Genomic DNA, 26,354 nt, shown 5'->3' with positions numbered 1-26,354 from the left:
GATCTGTTGTGCTGCGGGGACAAGCTTTACTACCATTTCCATCTGAGATGTTAGGCAAGGAGCAGTAATGAAGAAGGCATGTCAGGGGCAGGTCTGTTGTGCTGACAAGACAGCAAAACAGCCTTCCAGTCTGAGACCACAGCACTGAAGATCATATATTTTCTCCACATTTTAGAAATATTGAAGTTAAGTATGTTAACTATTGGAGGGTCACCCACCACACACACACACACACACACACACACACACACACACACACACACACACACACACACACACACTACATGGGCAAAAATATACACCCATACTACATGTGAAAAAACACAAACACACACAGGCACACTACACATACAACAATACACACAGAAACTGCACATGCAAAACACACAATCACTCACACACATAAATGTAGGGCTATTCCCTTTGCACAATTATCTATTTTTCCCCGGAGTATAGAAATATAAGTAATGAAAGTGCCTTGTCTGGTAACATGCACTTTCAGGCTCTTGTGTTTAAACAGTTGAAGTCTGATGACTTAACATTCATACAGATTATCTAGATTCTGATTTAAATAGCTCTTTCTCTCTTTCTTTATCTACAACTGATTCTTCACTCCTTCCATGCATCATATTTTACTTTTTTCTTTGTAATTTTGTCACATCAACTTATACTGTGCATGCAGCCTTTAGCAATAGATTAATAAAATATTTTTGGCTTTTCCCGGTTAGGGGTTGCCACAGCGGAACTCCGGTCCTCTGAATAGATTAATGTTGAACTGAAATTCAAGCGGCCACTGAAATTTATTTAAATTGTGTATAACATAAGAATGAATAACAGCAGCTAAACCATTAGAGGTTTTACAATCAATAGAGCAAGTATTCCTGATTTAAATATATAAAGAACAATACGTATATATTTAGGAGTTTGCAACAAACAAAACTCAAATGGATTTGATAAAAAAAATCTATCTGTACTTCATATAATGAAACATATGCATATACCAAGTAAAAATGAAACAAATGACCAATATGTAGAAAAAAGGCAACAGCAGCATTGAACCAAATGATTTAATAGTTGAGCGCTTTCATCTGCTGATATAGCAAGACTTCATCAGAACAAGGAATGATACAGTCAGCATAAATACCCATAAAAATGTTGTACAGATAATTGACCCAGTTAATTAAAGTGAAATGTGAAAACAATACATATTCAATGAAAAAACATGAATAAATGTATATAAATATTGTGAAAGTCACAGTAAGCCTAAATATAAACCTTAGACTGTAAAAAACTTAAAAATACTAAAAAATTTGTATAAATATGTCAAAAACATATAACGTGTATAAAAATAAAATTAAATAGCATACATAGATTTAAGTTTCAATAAACTAGCAATGGAAATAACATAATTAAGCCCAGGCAAACAAGAAGCATTACATTTAAACTGCCATCTAAGTTCCAAAAATTCAAGTAAAATGTCACAAGGACCCCCCCCTTGGATCTGTGGCTACATTACCCATAACAGAAAAATTGAGAGTATGTGTAGGAAAATTTTTAATGTGCCTATAAAGTGCATTGTGTTCATCCTTTTTAGAGATGTCATAATTGTGTTGATAAATTCTATATCTAAATTGCATAATGGTTTTGCCAATGTAAAAACAGTCACAACATTGACCTTTGTCATCTGTATCTTTGGGTAAAATGCCTAAATGTGGACGGTGTTCACAGTGTAGATTTATTCTTGAAGGTACTGATTGTTTTATTTATGGTTTTGGACAAATCAAACACAAAAGGAGATTTAATGATAGTATATGTATTGTTTATGTTGCTTTATGTCAATGTTGTGACAGTTTTTACATTGGCAAAACCATTAGGCAATTTAGATATAGAATTTATCAACACAATTATGACATCTCTAAAAAGGATGAACACAATGCACTTTATAGGCACATTCAAAATTTTCCTACACATAGATTCAAATTATCTATTATTGATAATGTAGCCACAGATTCAAGGGGGGAGGGGGTCTTGTGACATTTTCCTTGAATTTTGGAACTTAGATGGCAGTTGAAATGTAATGCTTCTTGTTTGCCTGGGCTTAATGATGTTATTTCCATTGCTAGTTTATTGAAACTTAAATCTATGCATGCAATTTAATTTGATTTTTATACACGTTATACATTTTTGACATATTTATACACATTTTTTAGTACATTTTAAGTTTTTTACAGTCTAAGGTTTATATTCAGACACTGTGAGTTTCACAACATTTGTATACATTTATTCATGTCTTTTTCATTGAATATGTATTTTTTCACGTTTCACTTGAATTGGGTCAATTATATGTCTGATGTTTTTATGGGTATTTATGCTGACTGTTTGTATCATTCCTTGTTCTGATGAAGTCTTGCTATATCAGCGGATGAAAGCGCTCAACTATTACATCGTTTGGTTCAATGCTGCTGTTGTATTTTTTCTACATATTAAACATATGCATATACAGGAAGCAGTTTTGTGTACAGCCATTCCGGGCCAGTGTAGAGAGACAGAAGAAGAGAAAGAGAGAGATCAATGGGAAAAAATTAAATGAGAATAAAATGTCAAAATAAGGGGACACATAGTACCTTGTACAAAAAGGAGTCCTAGGCATCCCACAATTCCAGTTGTGGTAGAATTTAGTAAGCTAAGAATAGCCATGTGATGTAGAGTCAGTAGCTTTACAGGAAATGAAGGTAGCATTAAAAAATGTGTTGACTTCCTTTTACTATGCAGTTACGTTGTATATTTCATTTATTCAGGTGTTCTCTGAAAATGGTGTCTTTTGGGGTGATATTCTATTTCTGCTTAATACTGAATACATAAAAATGGCTATGAAATAACTAGTTATGTAATAGGAGGGAAGTAACTCATCATTTTCACAAATACATCAAAATAATTTCAAAGTGTGGTAATGGGACAGGCAGGGTGGAGTGGATGGACAGACAGGGTGGCATGGATGGGATAGGCAGGGTGACATGGATGGGGCAGACAGGGCAGCATAGCAGTTCCCTGAATGTGCCCCCTGTACCAGTAAATGAGGCTATGCATCAGGAACATGGAATAGTTTTGCCTGGACTTCTTAATGTGATAATTGCATCATCTACAGTTAGGTGGTGAAAAACTGACATTTTTAGTTGTCTGTGGCATAGTTCTCGGCCTCTTTTCTTTAAAATCACAGAAGTAAAAAATAAACAGTGACAACAGATCCAAATCAAGGAACCCCTTTAAGATAAATGTTTACTTAGAAAGTTAACAGTATAAAATAATTTGTACTGTATTTCTTTTTCTGAAAAACAACTTTGTACTGTCTGTAATTATTGAAAGATTTTCTTTAATTATCAGTGTTTGATACAAACTGTATTCTTGAGGGACAGGACAAAATATGGGACATCCCTCAAAACTGTGGTTACTTGAATTGTATTATTATGCTACAACAAAGGTTTCTCTGCCTTGTATTTCTAATGTAGTAACCTTTCTATGTGCACAGCTCTTCTTGGCTAATAATACTGATTCAGTTAGATCTGTCTCCCTGGTGGCTGACCCAACTACCTTACTAATCTTTCAGAACTAATACCACTTGAAGATGTGGCATCCTGTATATGTGCAAGGTGATATTACATATAACCAACACTGGCAAAGTGCACATTACTTACCCCTGGTGCACCAGCAAAATCCCAGCATCAGCAAGGCAAACAGCAGCAATCCTGTAATAGTACCAAATAAATAATTCCATACTTTTGGTGGCTTTCCTACAAAATCAAAGGGAGACAACTGTTATTATAAGGAATAATCCATTGCCTTGTCTTCAAGATCCCTACTGCAGCTCTAAGAGGGATACATTGCACAACACAATATTCTTTATTCCCAGCCATATGCCTGTACTAATCTCCCTTATACTGTTAGTGAACAAATTAGGGTAAGACAAAGGTGAATTAGAGCATTGCATGGATCCTTACTAATATCCATACCTCTTAACCTCTTTGATCAAGAATTTTGGATTCATCCAAAAATAATTGTGGGGAGGGGGGTACAAAGACCCAGCATGAGGGACAATATTACTTAGCACTAATTCACTTTAAAAGCTAGCAGAACAATAGTTTTTTTTTATTAAGATGTATTTTCTGAAAAATAAAAATTAGGAGAGTCTAATGTCTGGCACTGTTAATTGATTGCAATCATCAGTGATTTACAGGAAAATCAACAATTTTACAAAGCACAGGACAAATATATGAGGCCAAATCGAGGACATTCTGCAAAATCAAGGGCAGCTAAGATGTACACTAATCTCTGCCTGCAGCATCTCAGTTTTATATATTTGTTAGAAAAATATATAATAGTAATATGCATGCTTAGTGCATTCAAGGCTTAAAAGGGTTAATACATTTATTCTGTTCACACTGCATGAATCTGCACAGCTATTAGAAACTTAACAAAAGGCCTTTCATTTCTGCTAATGTCATGAAAATAACAAGCGACATTTAATTTATGCTAATGTCATGAGACATAACAAATATATTTCATTTCTGCTTATGCCATGAGAAAATGTACAGCTGGTAGAAGCTTTGATAAAGAAAACAATAGATGCTTGAAAGTTTAAACCATAGTCAGCATTACTTGTACCAAAGCTAGAAATGTACCTTGAATCTAGACGAAATGTAACACATGTATTAGAACAGTACAACTGAAGAATTGAAAAGTTAAGGTGGGCTAAAATAAGCCCAAGGCCAGGTTGTTTTTCTCAAAATGTTTTGCAAAACAGCAGATAATCTAACTTAGTCAGCAGTAAGTCTAGTAACATTTTCTGTAGAACATACAGAAAGCTGTGTCTAACTATGTCAGCAATAGAATAGTAAAATTTTCTGTGTGACAGGAAGAGAACTGTATAAGAATAACATACTAATCACCAATAATTCAGGCAAACCTTGTGCCTACATGCTTTGTCTCCTTGCTGCAAGTAATAAAGGGTGCCTTGCTTGAACCTAACGTGAATTGGTCTTTGAAGTTTTCTCCTTTTACAGATTGGTCCTTCGAACCCTCTCTTCACCTCGGATCAGATGGCCAGGTGGTTGAAACTGTATGGGGAAGAAACCAAATTGGTTCTTCTTACATGGAAAGACCTCTGACTGAATTGTCGTTCAAAAGGGGCCAGCCACTTTCTGATCTGTGACTTTAGGACGGGTCTCCATGAATTGGTGATCAATCATGTAGGCTCAGGTAAGGTGAATCTACTTTTTTTCTGTTTTCTGTTTTAGATCAGGGACTAGATGTGTATTGTTTTTGTCAGCTTGTATTTTTTGCTTACAAGTCAGGGACAAAAAAGATTACTGTCTTGTCATAGATCAGGAGAAACAGAATAAGTAGGCAGTCATTCTGAATAGACTATAACAAAATCCATGGTACCACGTTAAAAAATTAAGAGAAGTTATGTAACGATCAAAGGGTAGAACAAAATGGGTAATAATTGCACAAAAAGACCCCAAAATCTGCCGTTAACAGAAGATGCAAAATATATGCAGTTGCAGCGCGCCGACAATACTAGATATTATTCAAAATGGGTTAATAAATATGAATTTGATGGAAAATTAGAAAAAATCCTTGCTTATCAAACTTATCAAACAGCTCAAAACCAATTTCAAAGGTCGGGTAAAAAAGCAACATCGACTAGGAATTCCTCAGGCACACAGGTGGCTTGAGGAAGTAAACCGTAGGGAGCAAAAGAACAAAGATTCAAAAGCAATGTTTTTAGATAAGGAGGACAATAACTTAGTAATAGCATCAGCACCTCCACCTCCCTTACCAGAATATGAAGCAAGTGAACAGGTTATTCCACCCCCACGATATCCTGTGGTCACTGAAGATAGAGATATTGTGAAACTAAAACTGACTAAAATTAGAGATCCCATCGAGACCAGGTCCCGAACAAAAGCAGGTAACTCAGAAGAAGGCATTGAGTTATGGCAAATAGTTAAGAATTCATGACCTATAGGTGAAGAAGAAGAAATATGCCCACTTATAGAAGTACCCAATCCTCAGGCAGATCAGGACAATCAGGACCCAACTATTTTAGTATATAGACCTTGGACTCCGGAAGATATCAAGAAAGCCACTGAGGGAATTCCCTATCTAAAGGTTAATTTTAGAAAATTCTCAGAAGATTTGCTAGGAATGAGGTTAAGTTATAACCTAAACATAGAAGAAATAGAAAAAGTAGTTAGACAAATTGTGGGGCCAAATTGGTACATGATTAGTGGCAACTGGAATCCCCGTGATGCTGCACAAAGACCCCTCCCACATAGCAGCACAGAATTAGACAACAGAGTAAAAGGTCTTACAGACCACATCTCTGAAAAATGGAAACCTAGGGCAGACTGGACTTGCATTAATCAATGCATCCAACAAGAAGGTGAAACAATTGACCGGTACTATGCCAGATTGTTAGAATGTTTTAATAACCACTGTGGAATGCAGGTTCCTGAAGATCAAACACAAGATTCCCCATATAAACAGCAGTTAAAGAATGCATTTTTAAAGGGCAGTAGTGCACCAATAAGCAGTTTTATTACGAAACACATGGTAGACCATCATACAAGCAGGTTACAGTCATTACTTGAATATACTAGGCATGCCAAAAGGCATTTTAATAGCAAAAAGAAAAAGAAAGCTCAATTATTTTCTGTAGAAGATGGAGCAGAAGTTTATGTAGTACAGTCCGGGAAAAAGGGCAAGAAAAACTCACAAGGAAACAAACAATCTGATCAGCAATCAGAGGACTTTGAAGGGCAAATGAAAAGGAGAGAATTTTTCAAATACGGTAAAAAGGGACATTTGGCAAGGGATTGCAAGAAAAACAAGAAAGCAACAACGGAAGACAAGGTGGGTGAGAACTGACTATATGGTAGTCAGGAATCACTAGAAGGGGCTAGCAAAGAAAGGACAAATGAGGATGTGATAGAGGGAGTAAAGGATGTGACAGAGGGAGTAGAGGAAGTGCAGGAAGTTAATGACAATGAAGAAAATGAAATATTAGACCTAGCTTTATTGAGCTTGGAGCTCTATTTAGCAGACACGAAACCAGAAGTTACACTTTTGGTAGAAGGCAGGGAAGTCAAATTTTTGTGTGACTCAAGTACATCACGAACCCTGATACATCCCTCCAAACTGCCAGAAAACACAGAATCACCTGATTACATACTGGTCAAAGCAGCTAATGGACAGCTGTATCGGGAGCCTCTCTCCCATAACATTGCAATAACTGATCCAGTTTCAGGATTGACACAGAAAAGCAAAATTGTGGTTTCTGCAAAATGCCCAATAAACCTCTTGGGCAGAGACCTCATGCAGCTATTTGGTATAGCAGTAGTCCCAACCATGCAGGGTATGGAAGAACAGCGACAAACTAACACTTTTGTAGTGCAATCGGAGGGTGAAATGTTTTATTGGTACAGCCAGGACTTGGTTACGACTGGTCCAGGGACTGTGACCAAAGAGTTAATGAACCTAGCCATCAGTAATTTCCCCTCCCTTGACATTGATAAGCAACACCTGTTGCACTGTTCCCTGTATTATTGTAACACACCAGGACCTGATAAGGAATATGAGCAAGAATTATTTAAGAATCATGCAAACAGATTGATATTGTGTAACCTGTACTGGGACACAGAAGGGAAGAGTGTAGCCAGCTGTTCATTGCCCCAGGAGTTCTTTGCACTTTATAAATCTAATCAATTACCACATGTTAGTTTAACCAAAGACAGAAATATAGAATGGGCAGACCTAGGAGAAAAAGTCATGAGATGGGAGAAACAGACAGAATTAGAACTGTCAGAACAGGGAATACAAATGCAGAAGTTGAATTGGATAACTCAGACCCACTCAGCTGTACACTCGCAGTCTAGCAAGGACAGCTGATTAGCACTCCTATTAAAGGAGGAAGAGAATGCCTTACAGAATATACCAGAGATTCTCTGGTCAACAGGGAAATCAGACGTAGGACTCATTCATACAGCGGGTCCAGTTACTATCACGCCAAAGTCAGCATTCAGACCACAAAAAAGACAGTATCCCTTAAGAAAAGATGCAGAGGCAGGGATAAAGCCTATTATAGCAGCCTTACTTAAAGAAGGGATACTAGTAGAATCTCAAGATTCACCATGTAACACACCCTTATTTCCAGTTAAAAAGGCCAATGGAGAATGACGTATGGTCCAAGATTTACAAGCCGTAAATGATACAGTAATACCAAGGGCACCCACGGTGCCAGATCCACACACCCTGTTAAATGATTTGAAACCTCAACAAAAGTATTTTTCTGTGGTAGACATCAGCAATACCAATACACCCTGATAGCCAGTTTTGGTTTGCATTCACATTTCAGGGGAAAAGGTATACATATACGCGACTACCAGAGGGATATTGTGAAAGTCCAATGATATTCTCACAAGAAATGGCAAGCAACTTGGTGGGATTCACCTCACCAAGCGGCAGTCAGATTTTATTTTATGTTGATGACATCTTGCTGGCGGCCCCCACCCAGCAGGATTGTAGAGAAGATACCATAGCACTTTTACGATTTTTAGCCGCTGAGGGACATAAGGTAAATAAAAATAAACTGCAGCTTTGGAAAAAAAGGTCAAATACCTAGGATATGTAATATCCAAGGAAGGTACAACATTAGATGAGGACAGAAAAATAGCAATTTTGCAAGCACCAAAACCCACTACCAAGAAGGAAATTATGTCCTTCCTGGGTACAACTAATTTTTGCCGGAGCTGGATTACAAACTATGCCTTGGAATCTTCACCTCTGACTGATCTTATATATAAGAAGCCTATGGCAGTGCAGGATTTGTTACAATGGACACCAGAGGCAGAATCTACCTTCTGTAAACTAAAACAGTTAATAGCGTCCTCATTAGTTCTGGGATTACCAAACTACCATAGACCCAGTGGCACGGTCCCTACCTCACTGTGTACAAGCAGTAGCTGCAGCTGCAATGTCAGTACAGGCTTCAGCCTCAGTAGTCTTATTCCACCCTCTCAATTTGAGAGTACCTCATGTAGTCACGATTGTTTTACTACAAGAAAAGGTAGCATATCTTTCCCCTGCTAGGCATCTTTCCTGTATGACCATATTGTTGAGCCAACCTCATATGACAATTGAACAATGCACGACTTTAAACCCTTCTACTCTGCTCCCGACCCCTGAAGACGGTGCACCGCACCACTGCCTGCAGGTAATTGAGCAAAAGACACTACCTAGAAAAGATCTCACGAATGTCCCCTTGGATGATGCCGAGGTGACATACTACGTGGATGGCTCGTGCAGAAGTGATCCTGCAGGACAGAACCTAGTAGGATATGCAGTAGTCTGTGATACTGAGATTACAGAAGCAAAATCTTTACCACACAACTTATCTGCACAGGCAGCAGAACTGATTGCCCTGACATGAGCAGGTACCTTAGCAAAGGGTAAATGTGTAAACATTTTTACTGATAGCCAGTACGCTTTTTCTACTGTACATGTTTTTGCGCAACAGTGGAAAAACTGGGGAATGATAACATCTACTGGCAAACCTATAAATCAGGCACAGTTTATTTTAGATCTTTTAGAATCTATTCAGTTACCTCAGAAAGTAGCCATTTGTAAATGCACAGCTCACACCAAGCAACAAGATAGAATTTCAAAAGGTAATGCAAGAGCTGACACAGCTGCAAAACAAGCAGCTACAGAAGTATTTCTTTTAAATGAGGAATTACAACCCTCTGAAACTTTAGATTTAGACATGTTAAAAACAATGCAGACACTCTCTATACAAGCTAAAAAACAACAATGGATAAAATGGGGGGCAATCCTCGAAAAGGGGCTGTACATCTCTAAAGAAGGAAAACCGATACTACCCTCTAATTTGTTTCACTGAGCCAGGGCCAGTGCCATGTCTCAATAGGGGGGAATGGCACAGCTGGTGAACCAAGTATTCACAATGTACGGATTTACAAACTACTCTAAAAATTTTGTTTGATGTGTCAGATTTGTAACAAACATCATGCATAAGGGGCGATAAAGCCCAAGCAAGGGAGTTTCCCTACACCACCATATCCATTTCACACTATCTGTATGGATTTCATAGAATTGAACAAATGTGAAAATAAAAAGTATTGTCTTGTCATTGTAGATATGTTTTCCAGATGGGTGGAAGCCTTTCCAACCAAAAATCCAGATGCAGCTACGGTGGCAAAAGTACTTGTCAAGGAAATCATTCCTAGATTTGGTATTCCAGAAAGAATCTACAGTGACAATGGTACACACTTTGTAAATCAAACCATACAGCAGTTAAGTAATCATTTTGGTATTTCTTTAAAAAATCATTGTGCATACCATCCGCAATCTGCAGGGCTAGATGAAAGGCATAATGGTATACTAAAAAACAAATTGACAAAATGAATAGCTGAGACAGGAAAAAAATGGTTATACTGTTTACCCCTGGCACTGTTGAGCATGAGAACTGTTCCAACAGCAAAAGGATTGGCTCCTTTTGAAAAACTATTTGGAAGGGCTTATTATACACCCCAGTGGAAACTTCTCATGTCCTCAGACCTGGAAGCTGATTTCACACTAGCTGAATAAATGAAAAAGTTGTTGAATTCTAAACATCTGTTGCAGTCAAATTCTGTTTCAGATAGAAAACAAACCGAGACATCAGAAGTGGCAGTGTCGCCAGGAGATTGGGTGTGGATCAAAAACATCAAGCGGAAGAATTGGTCATAGCCAAGGTGGGAAGGTCCCTACCAGGTGCTTCTTTCGACACTCACTGCAGTCAAGATAGCAGAATGAGCTTCATGGATACACCTGATGCACTGCAAGCTGGTTAAGAACTTTGAGTTGGACAAAAATCTTACCTCTCCATTGGGGCCCTCAGCACAAAGTCTGGCTACAAAGGGGGGTCAGATCAATAGGACTGATCCGTCTCAACCCCAGTGAAGAAACCATTGGTGTGGAAGGTCCTATTAAGGCAGAAAGTAAGAGCGCATGTTCAAAAATGACAGAATCCAGTAAGATCCAAATACACTTACTTGGAAGAGCTGGAGAAAACAGAAATGCAGAACAACCGTTTTCTCAAAAATATTGCATAATCATCCTGTTGACTGTACTAGTGACAATAATCTTTTTGTTGTGGTCATTCCTTTTCTCAGCCACACAAATTGAACTGAACAAGCGTGCAGAGTGGCACGCACAGTGGCACCCGAACTTTAACACTTACCAGGCAATCAAATATGTGTATGCTGAGACCTTCAATGTTTCGAATTGCTGGATCTGTACAGCTTTACCAACAGCATATGGGAGGTTACTGTTAACTTCAGTTCTCCTAGGAGCCAACAAGACCTGGGAAAACTTAATTTATGATACATCAGATGTCACATCACAAGATAAAGTAGCATTGCACTTGTCTGTTCAACAGAAGGGAACTGTGTTTTTTTACAAGAATGATACAGTTCAGGTGGGTTGGAGCAATTGCAATGTGACTGTTCCCTATAGATGCTACACTAAACCTGATAACATCGGATCCTATTGCAACATGAGCTATGATTAATTTGTTGAGCAATATATGATGCATAGGACAACTGGTGAAGTAAAACATAATGCTGACCTCTATAGACAACTGTCTATAACTGACAAAAAATGTTTCATGCAGAACCAGGGCATAGTAAAGTTACTACTAAAGTAGAAGATTGTTACTTTGTGTGCGGTAGAAAAGCATATAAATGGTTACCTGAGAATTGGTCCGGCAGTTGTTTTTTGGGGTACCTGGTTCCAGCCATACAACACACAGCAGTTTTACCTCAAGGGAAAATTCGGAATGTTCGAGAAATCAAGAAGCCTGTCAATAAAGTGGGGCAAATCAATGCTGTGGGCTTAGGGAAAAATGGACTGTCACACATGGACTTGAGTGATACTGTTATATCGTGGGCAGGTGTACTGCCAGCATATGGAGCAATGAAATCAATCTGGGAACTGAGAAAATTGTCTAAGCTTCTCGAAATAATGAGTAATGCAACCTTTTCTGCCCTAGAATTGGTGACTGATGAACTGACTGCCATGAGAACAGTAGTGCTTCAAAACCGCATGGCTCTTGACTTCACCCTAGCGGCAAGATGAGGTACGTGTGCTTTAATCCAGGAGAAGTGCTGTTCGTATATTCCTGACCACAAACACAAGATAAACAATCACCTTGAGGTAATTCAGCAGGTGTCAGTCATGACCAAACCAGGACCAAATCCATTGATGGACTTTTTCAGAAATTGTTTGGGGGGTGGGGCAGTATCCTGATGAACATTCTGATTGCCATCTGTGTAGGAATAATCCTACTGGTGGTATGTGTGTGCTGCTGCATCCCCTGCATAAAAAGACTGATTAAAAACTTTATAGACATTTCAGTTTCAGAAACCTTGTACCAAAGTGCTGAACTTGAAGAATTGCTAAAAAACTAAAAATGCTTTCATGAGCTTAAACTGAATGACTCTCTTAACTGCAAATCCTGAGTAGGAAGAGGTTAGGGGAAGAAAAAAACTATTTATGCTTGTCTTGAAAGTAGAATAAAAGTATTAAAAGGGGGGAAATGCTAGAAAAATATATAATAATAATATGCATGCTTACTGCATTCAAGGCTTAAAAGGATTAATACATTTATTCTATTCACACTGCATGAATCTGCACAGCTATTAGAAACTTAACAAAAGGCACTTCATTTCTGCTAATGTCATGAAAATAACAAGAGGCATTTCATGTCTGCTAATGCTGTGTCTCCTTGGACTTGGGGGTGGATATTCCTCATATTATACACCTGGGTTCCTGCCCTTCCCTAACCTAAGAGGCCCTGTGGACATCTTTTAAACACCAGAAATCCTGAATAGGATTAGACATCCTCTTAACAGACTGTCCTGCCAGATTTTTTTGTGGAAAATTATACACCTGGGTTCCTGCCCTTCCCTAACCTAAGAGGCCCTGTGGACATCTTTTAAACACCAGAAATCCTGAATAGGATTAGACATCCTCTTAACAGACTGTCCTCCCAGATTTTTTTGTGGAAAATTATACACCTGGGTTCCTGCCCTTCCCTAACCTAAGAGGCCCTGTGGACATCTTTTAAACACCAGAAATCCTGAATAGGATTAGACATCCTCTTAACAGACTGTCCTCCCAAATTTTATTGTGGAAAGTATGTCCTATCATTGTACTGCTTAGCTTTACTCACCAGGACATTTTTTTACTCCCCTGCCAGGTAAACCAGCAGCCCCCCCCCCTCTAGATTGGCCTTTTGTTGGTCCCCTCTCCTTCACTCCCTTTTTGCCTTTAGTCCATATAATCCTCTCTCTCTACCCCGTCTCTTGCTCTTTTTTCTTGGTTAACCCCCTGCTTGCTCTGTCTGATATTCTTTCCTAACCTGGCCACTAGGTGGCGCCCTTCTTACCACAAATCATACTACTACATTTTCTGAGTATCCCACTGCAAATCCTTTCTTGTTCCTTAGTCTACCTTTGTCTCTTACTATTTCTCTCAGGAGCAACTCCTCTATCTTACCCAGCTCTATTTCATTTAGCCCCCACTTACCATACAATCTCCTCAAACTCTCTACTGTTTGAGCTCACCCTTACCTTTACACCTGTTTCTCTCTTCTTGCCTGATTGTTTTCTGCAACTTTTTGTCCTGTTCTTCCCCGCTCCGTTCGCTACGCTCACTCCGCTCCCCACCCTACCCCCAATTCCCACCCACCCCCAGGGGTCCTACCTTTAAACTTACTTAGACACACCCCTAATTAGCTATTTGCCTATCTCTACTTCCTGCACATCTACCACTTAACTCCTTACTCCTAACACCACACCCTCTCTCTTTTATCTAATCTATACTACCTCACCCTATTATTTTACACCGTGTAGTCCTACACTTACTAACCTTTCACTCTATAAAAACATGCCTTTAACCCTTAACTCAATCATTCCTCTTCTTCTACTTAACATCCTGCTTTACTACTACACTCTTACCTCCTACGAACATCTTAGGCTTAGCCAAACTCCTGTATTAGCCAAACATACTACAACTACACTTCCTCTACCTGACCAAACCCATATTAATATACTTTCAACCTGCCCCTACCTTCCCCTCTCTACCATAAAGTACACCATTACAGATTCACAACCTCCAAACGGTTCTATATAATACCCATCAAATACACAAATATCTTTCAAACCACACAAACACTTTTATGGATACATGGGGACATCCACCCCAACCGGGTCCCAATACCCTCCTCAATCCCACCCCTTCAAACCATACAGCTAACTATACTAGCACACCCTTCTCCACTGACTCCTCTCTATTGCTCACTTAAATATTCGTAGCATTAATAACAAATTAACACAACTCCATGCCTTAATTGATTTCTATGCCTTTGATATCCTCTGTCTCACAGAAACCTGGCTTAAACCCAGTACCAAAGACAACAATTTACTCCCCAGGCTATAGCACTTTAAGGCAAGATCGTCTTAATAAAAGGAGGAGTGGCGTCCTATACAAATCACAACTTCAGGTAGCCTTAATTGACTCCTTGCCCCCCTCCCCAGGAAATGCTGAAATACTTTGCACCAAACTCCAAGTTAATAAATCCAAGGCTATTAACATAATATGTTCCTACATCCCTCCAGGCAAGAACATCAATACCCTGGAAAATATCCTTAGCTGGGCCTCCTGTAGCTTTCCCCAAGAAACCATAATCTTAGGTGATTTCAACATTAACTGGAACTCCTGCAAATCCCCCACACCCTCCATTCACCTTAATCTCTTTAACTATCATCAAACCATCAACTCCCCTACTAGAATAAATAAATCCACCCACAAACAAACCATTCTAGACTGGATACTAACCAACAACAATCCCCTCTCCTATAAAACAGGAATACTCCCTGACAATATCAGTGACCACCTCCTTACCTTTATCACTAAACACAAATTCAACAATCCCAAACCAACTACTTTCTGTACCAAACACAACAAAACAGAATTCAACCTAGCATCCTTTCAAAATGAACTCAAGGAATACAACTGGTCTACTCTAAAATACCTCCCAATAGATGAGGCTGTAACCCATTTCAACAATACCTTCCTACAAATTCTAAACCAACATGCCCCATCCCGATTAGTCAGAGTCAAATCCAAAGCAGCCCCATGGCTCTCTAAAACAACTAAACAAACTATGCGAGCTAGAAATAAACTATGGTCTAAATGGAGGTCCACAAAAAACCCAATTGACCATCAAAACTTCAAACAGCTGAGAAATAAAACAAAGAAGCTTACCATTCTGGACAAGAAAAACTACCACCTTCAATACCAACAAAACCAACACCAAAACCCAAAACTATTTTGGTCAGGAATAAACAAACTACTCCATCCTGGCAACACCAAAACGCCTACTCCAGCTAACCTAGCACAAACCCAACCTAACATTATAGCCGACACTTTCAACAACTTTTTCTCTCAAACAGTCACCTCACTTGCAAGTACCATGACTCCCCCCCCAACCCTCCAAACTACCCCCACTCAAAACAGCACACACATGCTAAAGTTTAGTACTGTCTCAACAACCTATATACATAAGCTTCTATCTAAACTCAAACCCTGCACCCCTTCTGCAGACAAGCTTCCAGCTGAATATCTGCAACTAGCTGCATCCGAGATAGCCTACCCAGTCTCCATCTTAATAAACAGAACCATAACTGAATCCAAAATCCCATCCTGTTGGAAAATCTCCCATATTATTCCCCTCCATAAAGGAGGAAACTCCAACGAACTCTCCAATTTTGCCTATTGCCCTTCTATCTCCTCTATCCAAAATAATGGACGCTGCATTCACCATCAACTTCTACATTATCTTTTAAATAACAACTTGCTTGTAGACTCACAACATGGTTTTAGACCCTACCACAGTACTTCAACTGCCCTTCTCTCCTTCACTGACTCTATCAATAAAAACCGCAACAATAACCTGTTCTCCTCTGCACTATTCTTAGACCTCTCAAAAGCGTTCGATATGGTCAACCATAAACTTCTCCTCGATACCCTACAATCCCTCTCACTTGATTCACAAGCATTACAGTGGTTCGACTCATACCTGACTAATAGAAAACAAGCAGTCCTCTGGGACAGCCATCTATCCTCTCAACTCCCTGTTACTATCGGCGTCCCACAAGGATCCATCCTAGGTCCCCTACTTTTCTCTATTTTCATAAATAACCTGCCCACTTCCCTCCCAACATCCACTTGTATACAGTATGCAGATGATTCCACTCTCATCTGCTCTGCTTCTTCCCCAGCACAACTCCACTCTGCTACCCAGGAGGTCTTCACTGCAGCAGAAAAATGGTTCCAACATATCTGTCTCCTCCTAAATCCCAAAAAAAACAAACTTCTACTGTTCACCCCTACCTCTAAATCCACCCCATCACTTTTTCCATTGTATCGTGCAATGGCACTGTCATCCAACCTGACTTTTCCACTAAACTGCTAGGCGTAACCATAGACAATCAGCTAAATTTTGACTATCACATTGACTTAACTATCAAGTCAGTCAATAAAAAGATGGGTGCCCTTAACAGACTTAAGCCCTTCCTTACTGCCACTTCCCGAGTGGCTCTCGCCCAAACTCACCTCATTTCTACATTATTGTATGCCTCTCCTTCCTTTATCAATATATCTAAAGCTAATCTTCAAAACTGAATACCGCCTACCACAGTATAGCCAGATTTGCCACTGGCTCTCTATTCCAAACTCATCACTGTCTTAACTTAAAGAAACTAAACTGGCTTGAACTTCCTAACCTAATACTACTTCAGCAACTAATCATCACTTTTAAAATTCTACATTACCCCTCCAACACACCCACACTAAATAAACTCATCACTCCTTATAAAAATCTCACTACACTTAGATCAGCCAACAAGCTACTAGTTACTACTTTGAAATCTCATAATAAATCAGGTGATTCCTTATTTGCAAACACTGTCGGTTCTTACTGGAATAAACTCCCCACAGAACTGACCTCCCTAGGCTCATGCCATCTTTTCAAAAAACAGATGAAAACTCACCTAATAACTCACTGGCTATGCCCCTGCTCTAATCCTGACTGACCTCAGCAAATTTATTACTCTCCCCAGTCTGATCCTGTGTACTTTTGCTCTTCTGTTCTAACTTAAACTGACTTCCACAGTCCCTTTTTTATACCTCCACTCTTCTGTTCTTAGTTCTGTATTGACTCCCCCTCTGACCACTCTGTTTTTTCTGTCTCTTGCATCTTTTAGCTGACCTCCTATAATCCTGCTACCTTTTACATTTCTCACTATCTTTGTTTTTCCCCCTCTCCTTTACCTACTGCCTGTTCCTTAGCCTCACTAAGTCCAGAATTCCTATACCTAACAGTAACTGTACTTTATTATTTCCTTTCTCTTTACATCATTTCTGCCTTTTACCTATCTCTAACCTTTTAATATCTTTTACACTACTAACCTGCCTGTTTAACACTATATATTAACCACTTTTATGCTTTCAGCCAAGACCTATTTGTTGTCATGACTAGCTACTATGGATATTGTTTTAACTTTAAATTGTTTTTTGATACTGAAGCTTTTCTCCTCAGCCCCTGACTGAATTTTGATTGTCATCTAGTCAGATTTGTACATGAAAAATGTATTTGCATTTGTATTTTGCCATATTATACTATATTACTTTTAGTTTTATTTGTATAGATAGTATTATTAATGACTTCATATATTGTAGTGTATTAGTCTGATAGTGGAGCTTTTCTCCTCGGGCCTCTGCTGAAAATGGACATGTATCCAGCCAGACTAGCCCGGTTAACAAATGTAAAATAAATAATAAAATAAATAAAATAATGTCATGAGACTTAACAAATATATTTCATTTCTGCTTATGCCATGAGAAAATGTACAGCTGCTAGAAGCTTTGATAAAGAAAACAATAGATGCTTGAAAGTTTAAACCATAGTCAGCATTACTTGTACCAAAGCTAGAAATGTACCTTGAATCTAGACGAAATGTAACACGTATTAGAACAGTACAATTGAAGAATTGAAAAGTTAAGGTGGGCTAAAATAAGCCCAAGGCCAGGTTGTTTTTCTCAAAATGTTTTGCAAAACAGCAGATAATCTAACTTAGTCAGCAATAAGTCTAGTAACATTTTCTGTAGAACATACAGAAAGCTGTGTCTAACTACGTCAGCAATAGAATAGTAAATTTTCTGTGTGACAGGAAGAGAACTATATAAGAATAACATACTAATCACCAATAACTCAGACAAACCTTGTGCCTACATGCTTTGTCTCCTTGCTGCAAGTAATAAAGGGTGATTTGCTTGAACCTAACGTGAATTGGTCTTTGAAGTTTTTTCCTTTTACAATTTTCAACAACATTATGCTTCTAATTTTAAATTAAATTGTCGGTTCAGGGGGAATAATACACATCATGCTGGGTTGCTACAAAATTGTTCCTCTGCGTGTTGTACCACCTCTGTCTCTCACAGACAGACACACACACACACACACACACACACACACACACACACACACACACACACACACACACACACACAAACCTCTGCAGTGTGGACAATGCACTCACCTAGGACAGTTAACCAGGTCCCATTTCCTCTGTCCTGCATCATAGTTGGTGCAAAGAGGGATACTGTGCAGTAGTAGTGACCAGTATCATTCAGCTCCAGAGTTGTGATGACCAGTGATGTTCTGTTATTGGAAATGTCCCACGAGCTGATATACCGATTGTTGTGTTTTTTTGAAATTTGCTCATTGGAGCTATTTAATCTGTTTATTACAAGTTGTCTAGTACAGTTCAACCTGTTATCCCCAGGAGGTATATAGCTCCAGATGAACTCAATGACACTGAAGTTTGAGATGGAGTAGAAGCAGTTCAGAGTTACTTTGCCTCCTTCAGTTGCAGAGATGTTCTCAGGGTTTTGTCTCACACTTAGCTTCTCAAAACCTTGTGAAAATGAACAGAAAATAACACATTTAAAAACCTATGAACTTATATGTTATCTACATTGTAGTCTGGTTGCAAGAGAAAGTAAATAAATCAATCTGACAAAATCTAAGGAAATCACTAGCAGTCATATGGTGTTGGCTTCTAGCCAATATCATTTTTCTAAAGGGGTTGCCAATGATTTAAATTTTGTATGACCAGGATACCTCTACAGTGAAACAGATATGTGTCTTTCATTTGATCTGATGTAAACGTTCTAATTATGTGATCAAAGCTGTAAAATTCATACTCACACTGCACTAGCAAGTACTACATAGATTATATATATATATATATATATATATATATATATATATATATATATATATATATATATTTATATATCACTGTCTCTGCTACATGGTCCGTATATATCACTGTCTCTGATTCCTGGTCCATATATATCACTGTCTCTGCTACATGGTCTATATATCACTGTCTCTGCTACATGGTCTGTATATACCATTGTCTCTGCTTCCTGGTCCATATATATCACTGTCTCTGCTACATGGTCTATATATATATATATATATATATATATATATATCACTGTCTCTGCTATATGGTCTATATATATATATATATATATATATATATATATATATATATATCACTGTCTCTGCTACATGGTCCATATATATCATTGTCTCTGCATATCTCTCAATTGCTTTTCTTAAGAATTCTGGATAAAGCTAACAAAATAATGGGGGATAAAGACCTAAAATCAGGGGCATTTGTAAATACTATTCTAATAATTCACTTAAAAAATTATTGAACAACAGGTTTTGCATCAACATACATTTTCAGAACAAAACCAAAACCTCTAATGTCTGAAATTATTGACTGTCTATACTTCTCAGTGATCCACCAGAAAATCAAAATGTTTATTAGAAAAAAGGGCAAATATATGAGGCAAAGTCGGGAACATTCTGGAAATGCAAGGGCAGTTGTGAGTTATCTCTCATTGTACAAGTTTTATTTCATTCAAGTTTATTATCTTCTCTTTGCTGGTTCCAATCTAGACTGGAGAAAAAAGATGCTATCGCAATTCGATCTAATGAATGATTTCTGCACTGAGTGTGAGAAGTAACAAACCCTCGATGCCAAAGTGTGGTAATTTGTGGATAAAGCACACACTGTCCTTGAACATGACAAATTGCTGCCTCTCAGAATTCATTTATTTATAGCGGTTTTAATAATATAACTATTAATATACAACTTATTAAGTGACTTATATTCAGCTGCCGTCAACAGACATGCGTGAAGTAGATTTAATTTGGTCAGCTTCAAAGCAGCTCAATACACCATCCTCACAAACTTTCTAAAAGTGCTTTCAGCATTCACAAATGGCAAATGTTACATATCAATATGTTTGGAACATAAATTCTTCTGCAGCTTGCATTCTGGTTGTGGAATTATTTTTGAATGAGCATTGATATATCAACTATCCAATTTTGACCAATGTCAGAATTCATTTCTTTCTCACAGTTGTGTGAAGCCCTTGTCAGAAAAAACAGCTTTTATCATTTTATTCCATACTACACAAATATTCATATATTAGACTGCAACCCAAAAGCCATATTAAAAAGTACTGTAACAAGCACCATGAAAATTCACTATAATTCAATAGAAAGTATAGCAAAACTGAAAGGAAAACGACCCATTCACGAATTATGTTCAAATGAAACAGACCCATATGTTTAAATGTACCCACCACTATGAAATGTAATAAAAAGGGCATTTAGTTGACCAAGTAAATCTGACATTCAAGCAATCAACTATAATTAGTTTCCAAGTATTAGTAGAATTTAAATTACTTGAAAATCAGTTTCACGGAGGCACACAATTGCAAAATATAGGGTATGTTGTGTAACTTTACAAACTGCTACAGTCCAGCTTGTTGCCATGTATAAAACTGAAAGCATTAGAAATACAGGGACACATTTCGCATATAGAATTAATAATCACTGAAAATATCCAGTTAGTTTTACCAGTTTTGTATATGCAGGGCTTTTAATTCACTTAAAACACACCTGGATCATAGCATGATATTGCTTTAATACAGTTTCGCTGAAACTAAGAATTCCTTACCCAAATCCACACAGGTCAAGATGACACTTCTGAAGACCAGGATAAAAACGCACAACTCTCTAAAGCAGGTCATTGTTCAGAAAGTGTGTTCTTGCTTCATTGTGCCCATCAGGCTTTTATCAGCTTCTCACTTTGTAGTTTGGAAGTTCTGATGAGAAAAAAAAAAACTCGCTAACCACATTCTGACATTACCTCGTGCTACATAGTGCATTTCTTTTGTTGAAAGAAATAATAAAGTTTTTTTTTTCTAACAGAAACAAAACGTAATAAACTTTTTGATCTATTTGCAACTATAAACACTGATCAACTTACAAGTGTAAACACTGATTTGGAAATGATAATGGATTTCTTATACATAGCTCACGTTTCCCAAGTAATCTCTCATTTCCTGTCATTTTTAAAACGCTATAAGCATAATGTGAGCTTTCTTAAATGCATCTATTTAAAGGCAGTTGTCATCTGAGGAAAGGAACAACCTGTATGAGTTAAAATGAAAGCACTTTTGCACAGCATTAACAGAAGGCAAAATTGTATGTTTTAACCTGCGACGTCACAGTCACATGTAATCGATGATGTAATTGCCCTACATAAGCAGTGACGTGACTAGCTGCAGAAAATATACAGGTGCGAAACAATAAAGTCTACGATACGATGCTGGTTTAAAAGACCAAGAAAATGTCAACAACCATAGTAGTCACTGCCTCTACACAAATAAATCCGAGGGAATAAATATGCGTCATGAAATAATTTTAAAGAAACAGGAAACATTTTTCAGCTAATTAAACATGGATAAACCCGTTATTTAAATTACAACAAAAGCATTTTAATAACATTAAAGGGTTACTAAACCCAAAGTAATATTCTTGTTTATTACATTCCAAGTTAAGATGCTTTCCTTTCATTTTTTGAGTAACTTGTAAGGGATGCATAGATCAATGGCCCCAGTACTTCAGTTCTTAAAGTGTAATAACTTTTAATATCTAAGAATTCTGCATTAAAATATATCTGCAGTTGTTGCGTTTGCTGAAGGTTACAGTTATTATTAAAACTAAATAATCAGTGGTAATATAATGACCGCTGACCACACCCAGCATGTCTGCGAAATGTGAGTCCTCAGAGCAGAGACCTATCTGACTCAAATGTATTAATAGCAGAATGCAATCAGTACTTTTTAACTAAGACATTTATTTTTCTAACAGATTGTTTTCTAGACATGAGTGTTGTCCACCAAACATCTATTCAGTATTAATGTAAACTTAAATATTCTATCATTGTTATACTGAGCCTTCTAGCTTTATAAATGCATAACTGTAAGTGATAGGGTTCCTATCACGTAGTCGAAATTTTACAAGTTCGAACCACATATGGTTGAGACCAGAAGTTAAAATTTGTAAAAGTTTGAGTGTTTGAATGGAAAGCTCCATAAGCGGAGGTTTCCATTCTGTTTAATGTGTTGCGATCTCGGAGTTGGTATATTTAAGTAGCAGGGGGGTGTCCGTTGTTTTTTTTTTTCAATAGTCGAAGCTCTATAACTTCGAACATAATGGTTCGACCATTAGGTGTTCAAAGTTATGAAACTTCGACTATGTGATATAGACCCTAAGTGATAGTTTAGGCTACAGTTTTTACTCAGACTGCAATAATTATTCCCGCAACACTACATGAATTTTAGACTGGTGATAATAAAATCCCATACATATCTTAGACTTCATTATCATTAGACTTGGCACTAATGGCATAACATTGAATTCAGTTCTGAAATTGTATGAGGATTGCTATTACAGCATAAAACATATTGAAACATATTTAAACACTTGCACATTTATCATGCATGACTTTAAGCTGTTATGACTCATACAGTACTTCCATAGGCAGGGCTCCCATGACATGCTTAAAATCTAATACTGCAAGCTCTGAAACTATGAAAAATTAAGTGCGGTGGGGGAAATAGGTACTAGTTCAAAATATATGGGTTAATTAAGTCCCTTTTTCCAAAGTGTAGCAATCTTGGACTTAGTATATATAAGTACTGAGTATGTGGGTTGCATTCCCCATATTGGGGAGTGCAAGAGGGTTGTCTCTTACAAAAAAAAACATTCACTGTGTAACTGCAAGTTTCTTACTTTACAATTGCATGCATAGAATCATGCTTAACTATTTTGAGTTGCCTTCAAGTATAAACCTCTGTTAAACAATAACATTCCATTTAATTCAGTTTATTTCAGTTTTTTTTCTATATTATGTCTGATGCTCACCAAATAAAATTCTTAGACAGGGACTACCCTCTTGCTTCCACATAGGGGTTCTACACCTTTAATACCTCTATGTTTTATGATTTGCAATCTAAGGTTGCCATATTAATAACTAAGAGCTACCCAAACTCAAGAAAACTGAACCCACTCCAGCACAGAGGCATGTGACAGTGGCCAGTGACTGCATTAATCCCTCCCCAGGCACACACACTCATCAGTATAATGAGGTTTTTAGATTCTCAACTCATGAATCAGTGCAATCACAAAATATTTAACTTACTGTTCATAGGTTGTTACTAGAAATGCAGTCCAGGACTCCACTGAGGAGTCTAGCCAAATTCCTCAAAGTGCCATTTGTTCAAGATCACACAGAAGGCAATGGAAGGTGGAAAGATTCAAACCCTAGACCCTTGACACTGTAAGCTTCCATAGCTAGATAATACACTTTTACTGTAACACATCAATCTTTACATACTTCTCCATCCTTCCTACAATTCCTATCACCAGATTTCACAAAAGAAAATGTAGAAATTAGCACTTTCCTCTTTTAAAAAAAAACATGCATAAAGCCAATGAGTTTGCCTGCCTGATATTTTATTTCTGAAAATCAAAAAGGTTAAGCAAACACAACTGCTTAGATTTAGGACTGATATGAGCAAAACAGCACAACAGAAATACCAGGAAATCAGAAAATGATTAAGAATTTGTTAAATTAGTTAATGATAAAGTCCTCTTTACAAATAATAAAAATGTAATAAAACCAACCTCATTTCATAATATCATAAGTGACACAAATGTAACCAGCTGAATTTCACTCGGTAGTGATGCTCTGTTGTTGAATACTGTAACTAAGAAGACTAAATTTACTAAGATATTGTTTCCACGATTTCAATGCAGCAAAGAGGTTCACCTTCTGACTTGAAAGTTCAGGTTAAGTGCTCCTATTTAAGGGACAGTGGCTTGGTTATCTGGTCAGTCTATGTGTTTTTGAAAGTTCAGGTTAAGTGCTCCTATTTAACGGACAGTGGCTTGGTTATCCGGTCAGTCTATGTGTTTTTGAAAGTTCAGGTTAAGTGCTCCTATTTAAGGGACAGTGGCTCGGTCATCCGGTCAGTCTATGTGTTTTTGAAAGTTCAGGTTAAGTGCTCCTACTTAACGGACAGTGGCTCGGTCATCCGGTCAGTCTATGTGTTTTTGAAAGTTCTGGTTAAATGCTCCTATTTAAGGGACAGTGGCTCAGTCATCCGGTCAGTCTATGTGTTTTTGAAAGTTCAGGTTAAGTGCTCCTACTTAACGGGCAGTGGCTCGGTCATCCGGTCAGTCTATGTGTTTTTGAAAGTTCAGGTTAAGTGCTCCTATTTAAGGGACAGTGGCTCGGTCATCCGGTCAGTCTATGTGTTTTTGAAAGTTCAGGTTAAGTGCTCCTATTTAAGGGACAGTGGCTTGGTTATCCGGTCAGTCTATGTGTTTTTGAAAATTCTGGTTAAGTGCTCCTATTTAAGGGACAGTGGCTCGGTCATCCGGTCAGTCTACGTGTTTTCCTCTTCCTGTTACTATTCTCTTCTCTCTGTCAGACTTGACACGTTGCAATTGCTATTTCAAAATGTTTTGGAGTTAATTAATATTTGCTTATAGATACTTTTAAAAAATAAAATTACTGGCATTTATACACATTTTGGACTTAATAAAAATGTTCTTATAAATCCTCTTATATTTTTTTGTAAATCTGAAATCACTCGACTGAGCATAATGCTACCATTATTTTGTACAGCCTACATTATTTAAGCATTTTCTTGCCTTTGGCTGTGGCATGCCTAAAAAGAACTCTTGGACTAGTCCATATCTGTTAGTTAAAGATAAGTAAACAAAACAGAAATAAATATATTTAAATAATTCAGAGGCTTGAATTTTGTACATACTTATGTACGCTCGTGCGTGCACACACACACACACACACACACACACACACACACACACACACACACACACACACACACCTTTTCTGTTTTTGGCAACTCTTTGTCCGTTGCCTCTGGGTTTCTGTACTTGACTGTCTTGCTTTATAATTGATTGCATGTAATGATTCTTTACTATCTGCTTTCTAATTTATGTTTTCATTAAACCAACCTGACAAAGTTAAACCACATACTTCCATCAAATCTTCCAGCTTACAAAGTAAAATCATTGTCAGTCAAGTGTTATCCAAGTTACTACATCCAGTTCTAGGGGTCACAGTGAGTTAATACTAAAGAGATTTATTAGTGGGAAGTGCATATATGTATCACAGAACACCACAAACAATATATAACTCAGTCATTATACCCGGCAGTGATTAGTTATACACATTTGCACTGCACTCTCTTGATGACAGATTTAAATGTGCAAATGAATAACATAGTAGTTTCAACCCTGAAACAGAGCATCGTTCAAATCTAGTTAGCAGCAAGCATCCACTCTGAAGAAATCATCATCTCACACATTCGGTAATTAAACGTATATCTATCTTCTGAATGATATAGCCGGCTCTGCTTTGTCATTTCCTTTAAATGTCTGCTGCAAAGGGGTGGAGATGACAGAAACAGGCTAGCATGTACATTTAGCAGTCTAGGTGTGTGTGTGTGTGTGTGTGTGTGTGTGTGTGTGTGTGTGTGTGTGTGTGTGTGTGTGTGTGGGTGGGTGTGGGTGTGTGTGCACGCGTGTGTGTGTGTGTGTGTGTGTGTATGTGTGTATACATATATATATATATATATATATATATATATATATATATATATATATATATATATATATTTACATGTATGTGTGTATGCGTAATGCATTGATAAATTTTATGTAAAACATAGTACATTGATATGTAACACTACTGAAATAGAAG

The 26,354-nt window shown here is 37.6% G+C and overlaps 1 protein-coding gene across 1 annotated transcript in view; it reads right to left on the bottom strand.

Moving 5' to 3' along the window:
* The window catches only part of LOC122800284, a 118,289-nt gene that overhangs the window by 52,375 nt on the left and 39,560 nt on the right, over positions 1 to 26,354 (bottom strand). The window contains exons 2-4 of the mRNA XM_044069772.1: positions 21,228 to 21,375; positions 18,720 to 19,097; positions 3,693 to 3,788 (exon numbers count right to left, since the gene is read on the bottom strand). Coding sequence (XP_043925707.1) covers positions 3,693 to 3,788; positions 18,720 to 19,097; positions 21,228 to 21,300 — 547 coding nt within the window. The 5' untranslated portion in view covers positions 21,301 to 21,375. The remainder of the gene's footprint in view (positions 1 to 3,692; positions 3,789 to 18,719; positions 19,098 to 21,227; positions 21,376 to 26,354) is intronic.

Source organism: Protopterus annectens, chromosome 4.part0, assembly GCF_019279795.1.
Source record: "Protopterus annectens isolate FY-2018-M chromosome 4.part0, PAN1.0, whole genome shotgun sequence".
Classification (NCBI taxonomy): domain Eukaryota; kingdom Metazoa; phylum Chordata; order Ceratodontiformes; family Protopteridae; genus Protopterus; species Protopterus annectens.
Note: the sequence above shows the minus strand (reverse complement) of the source record. Positions and strands in the feature narration are given on the sequence as shown.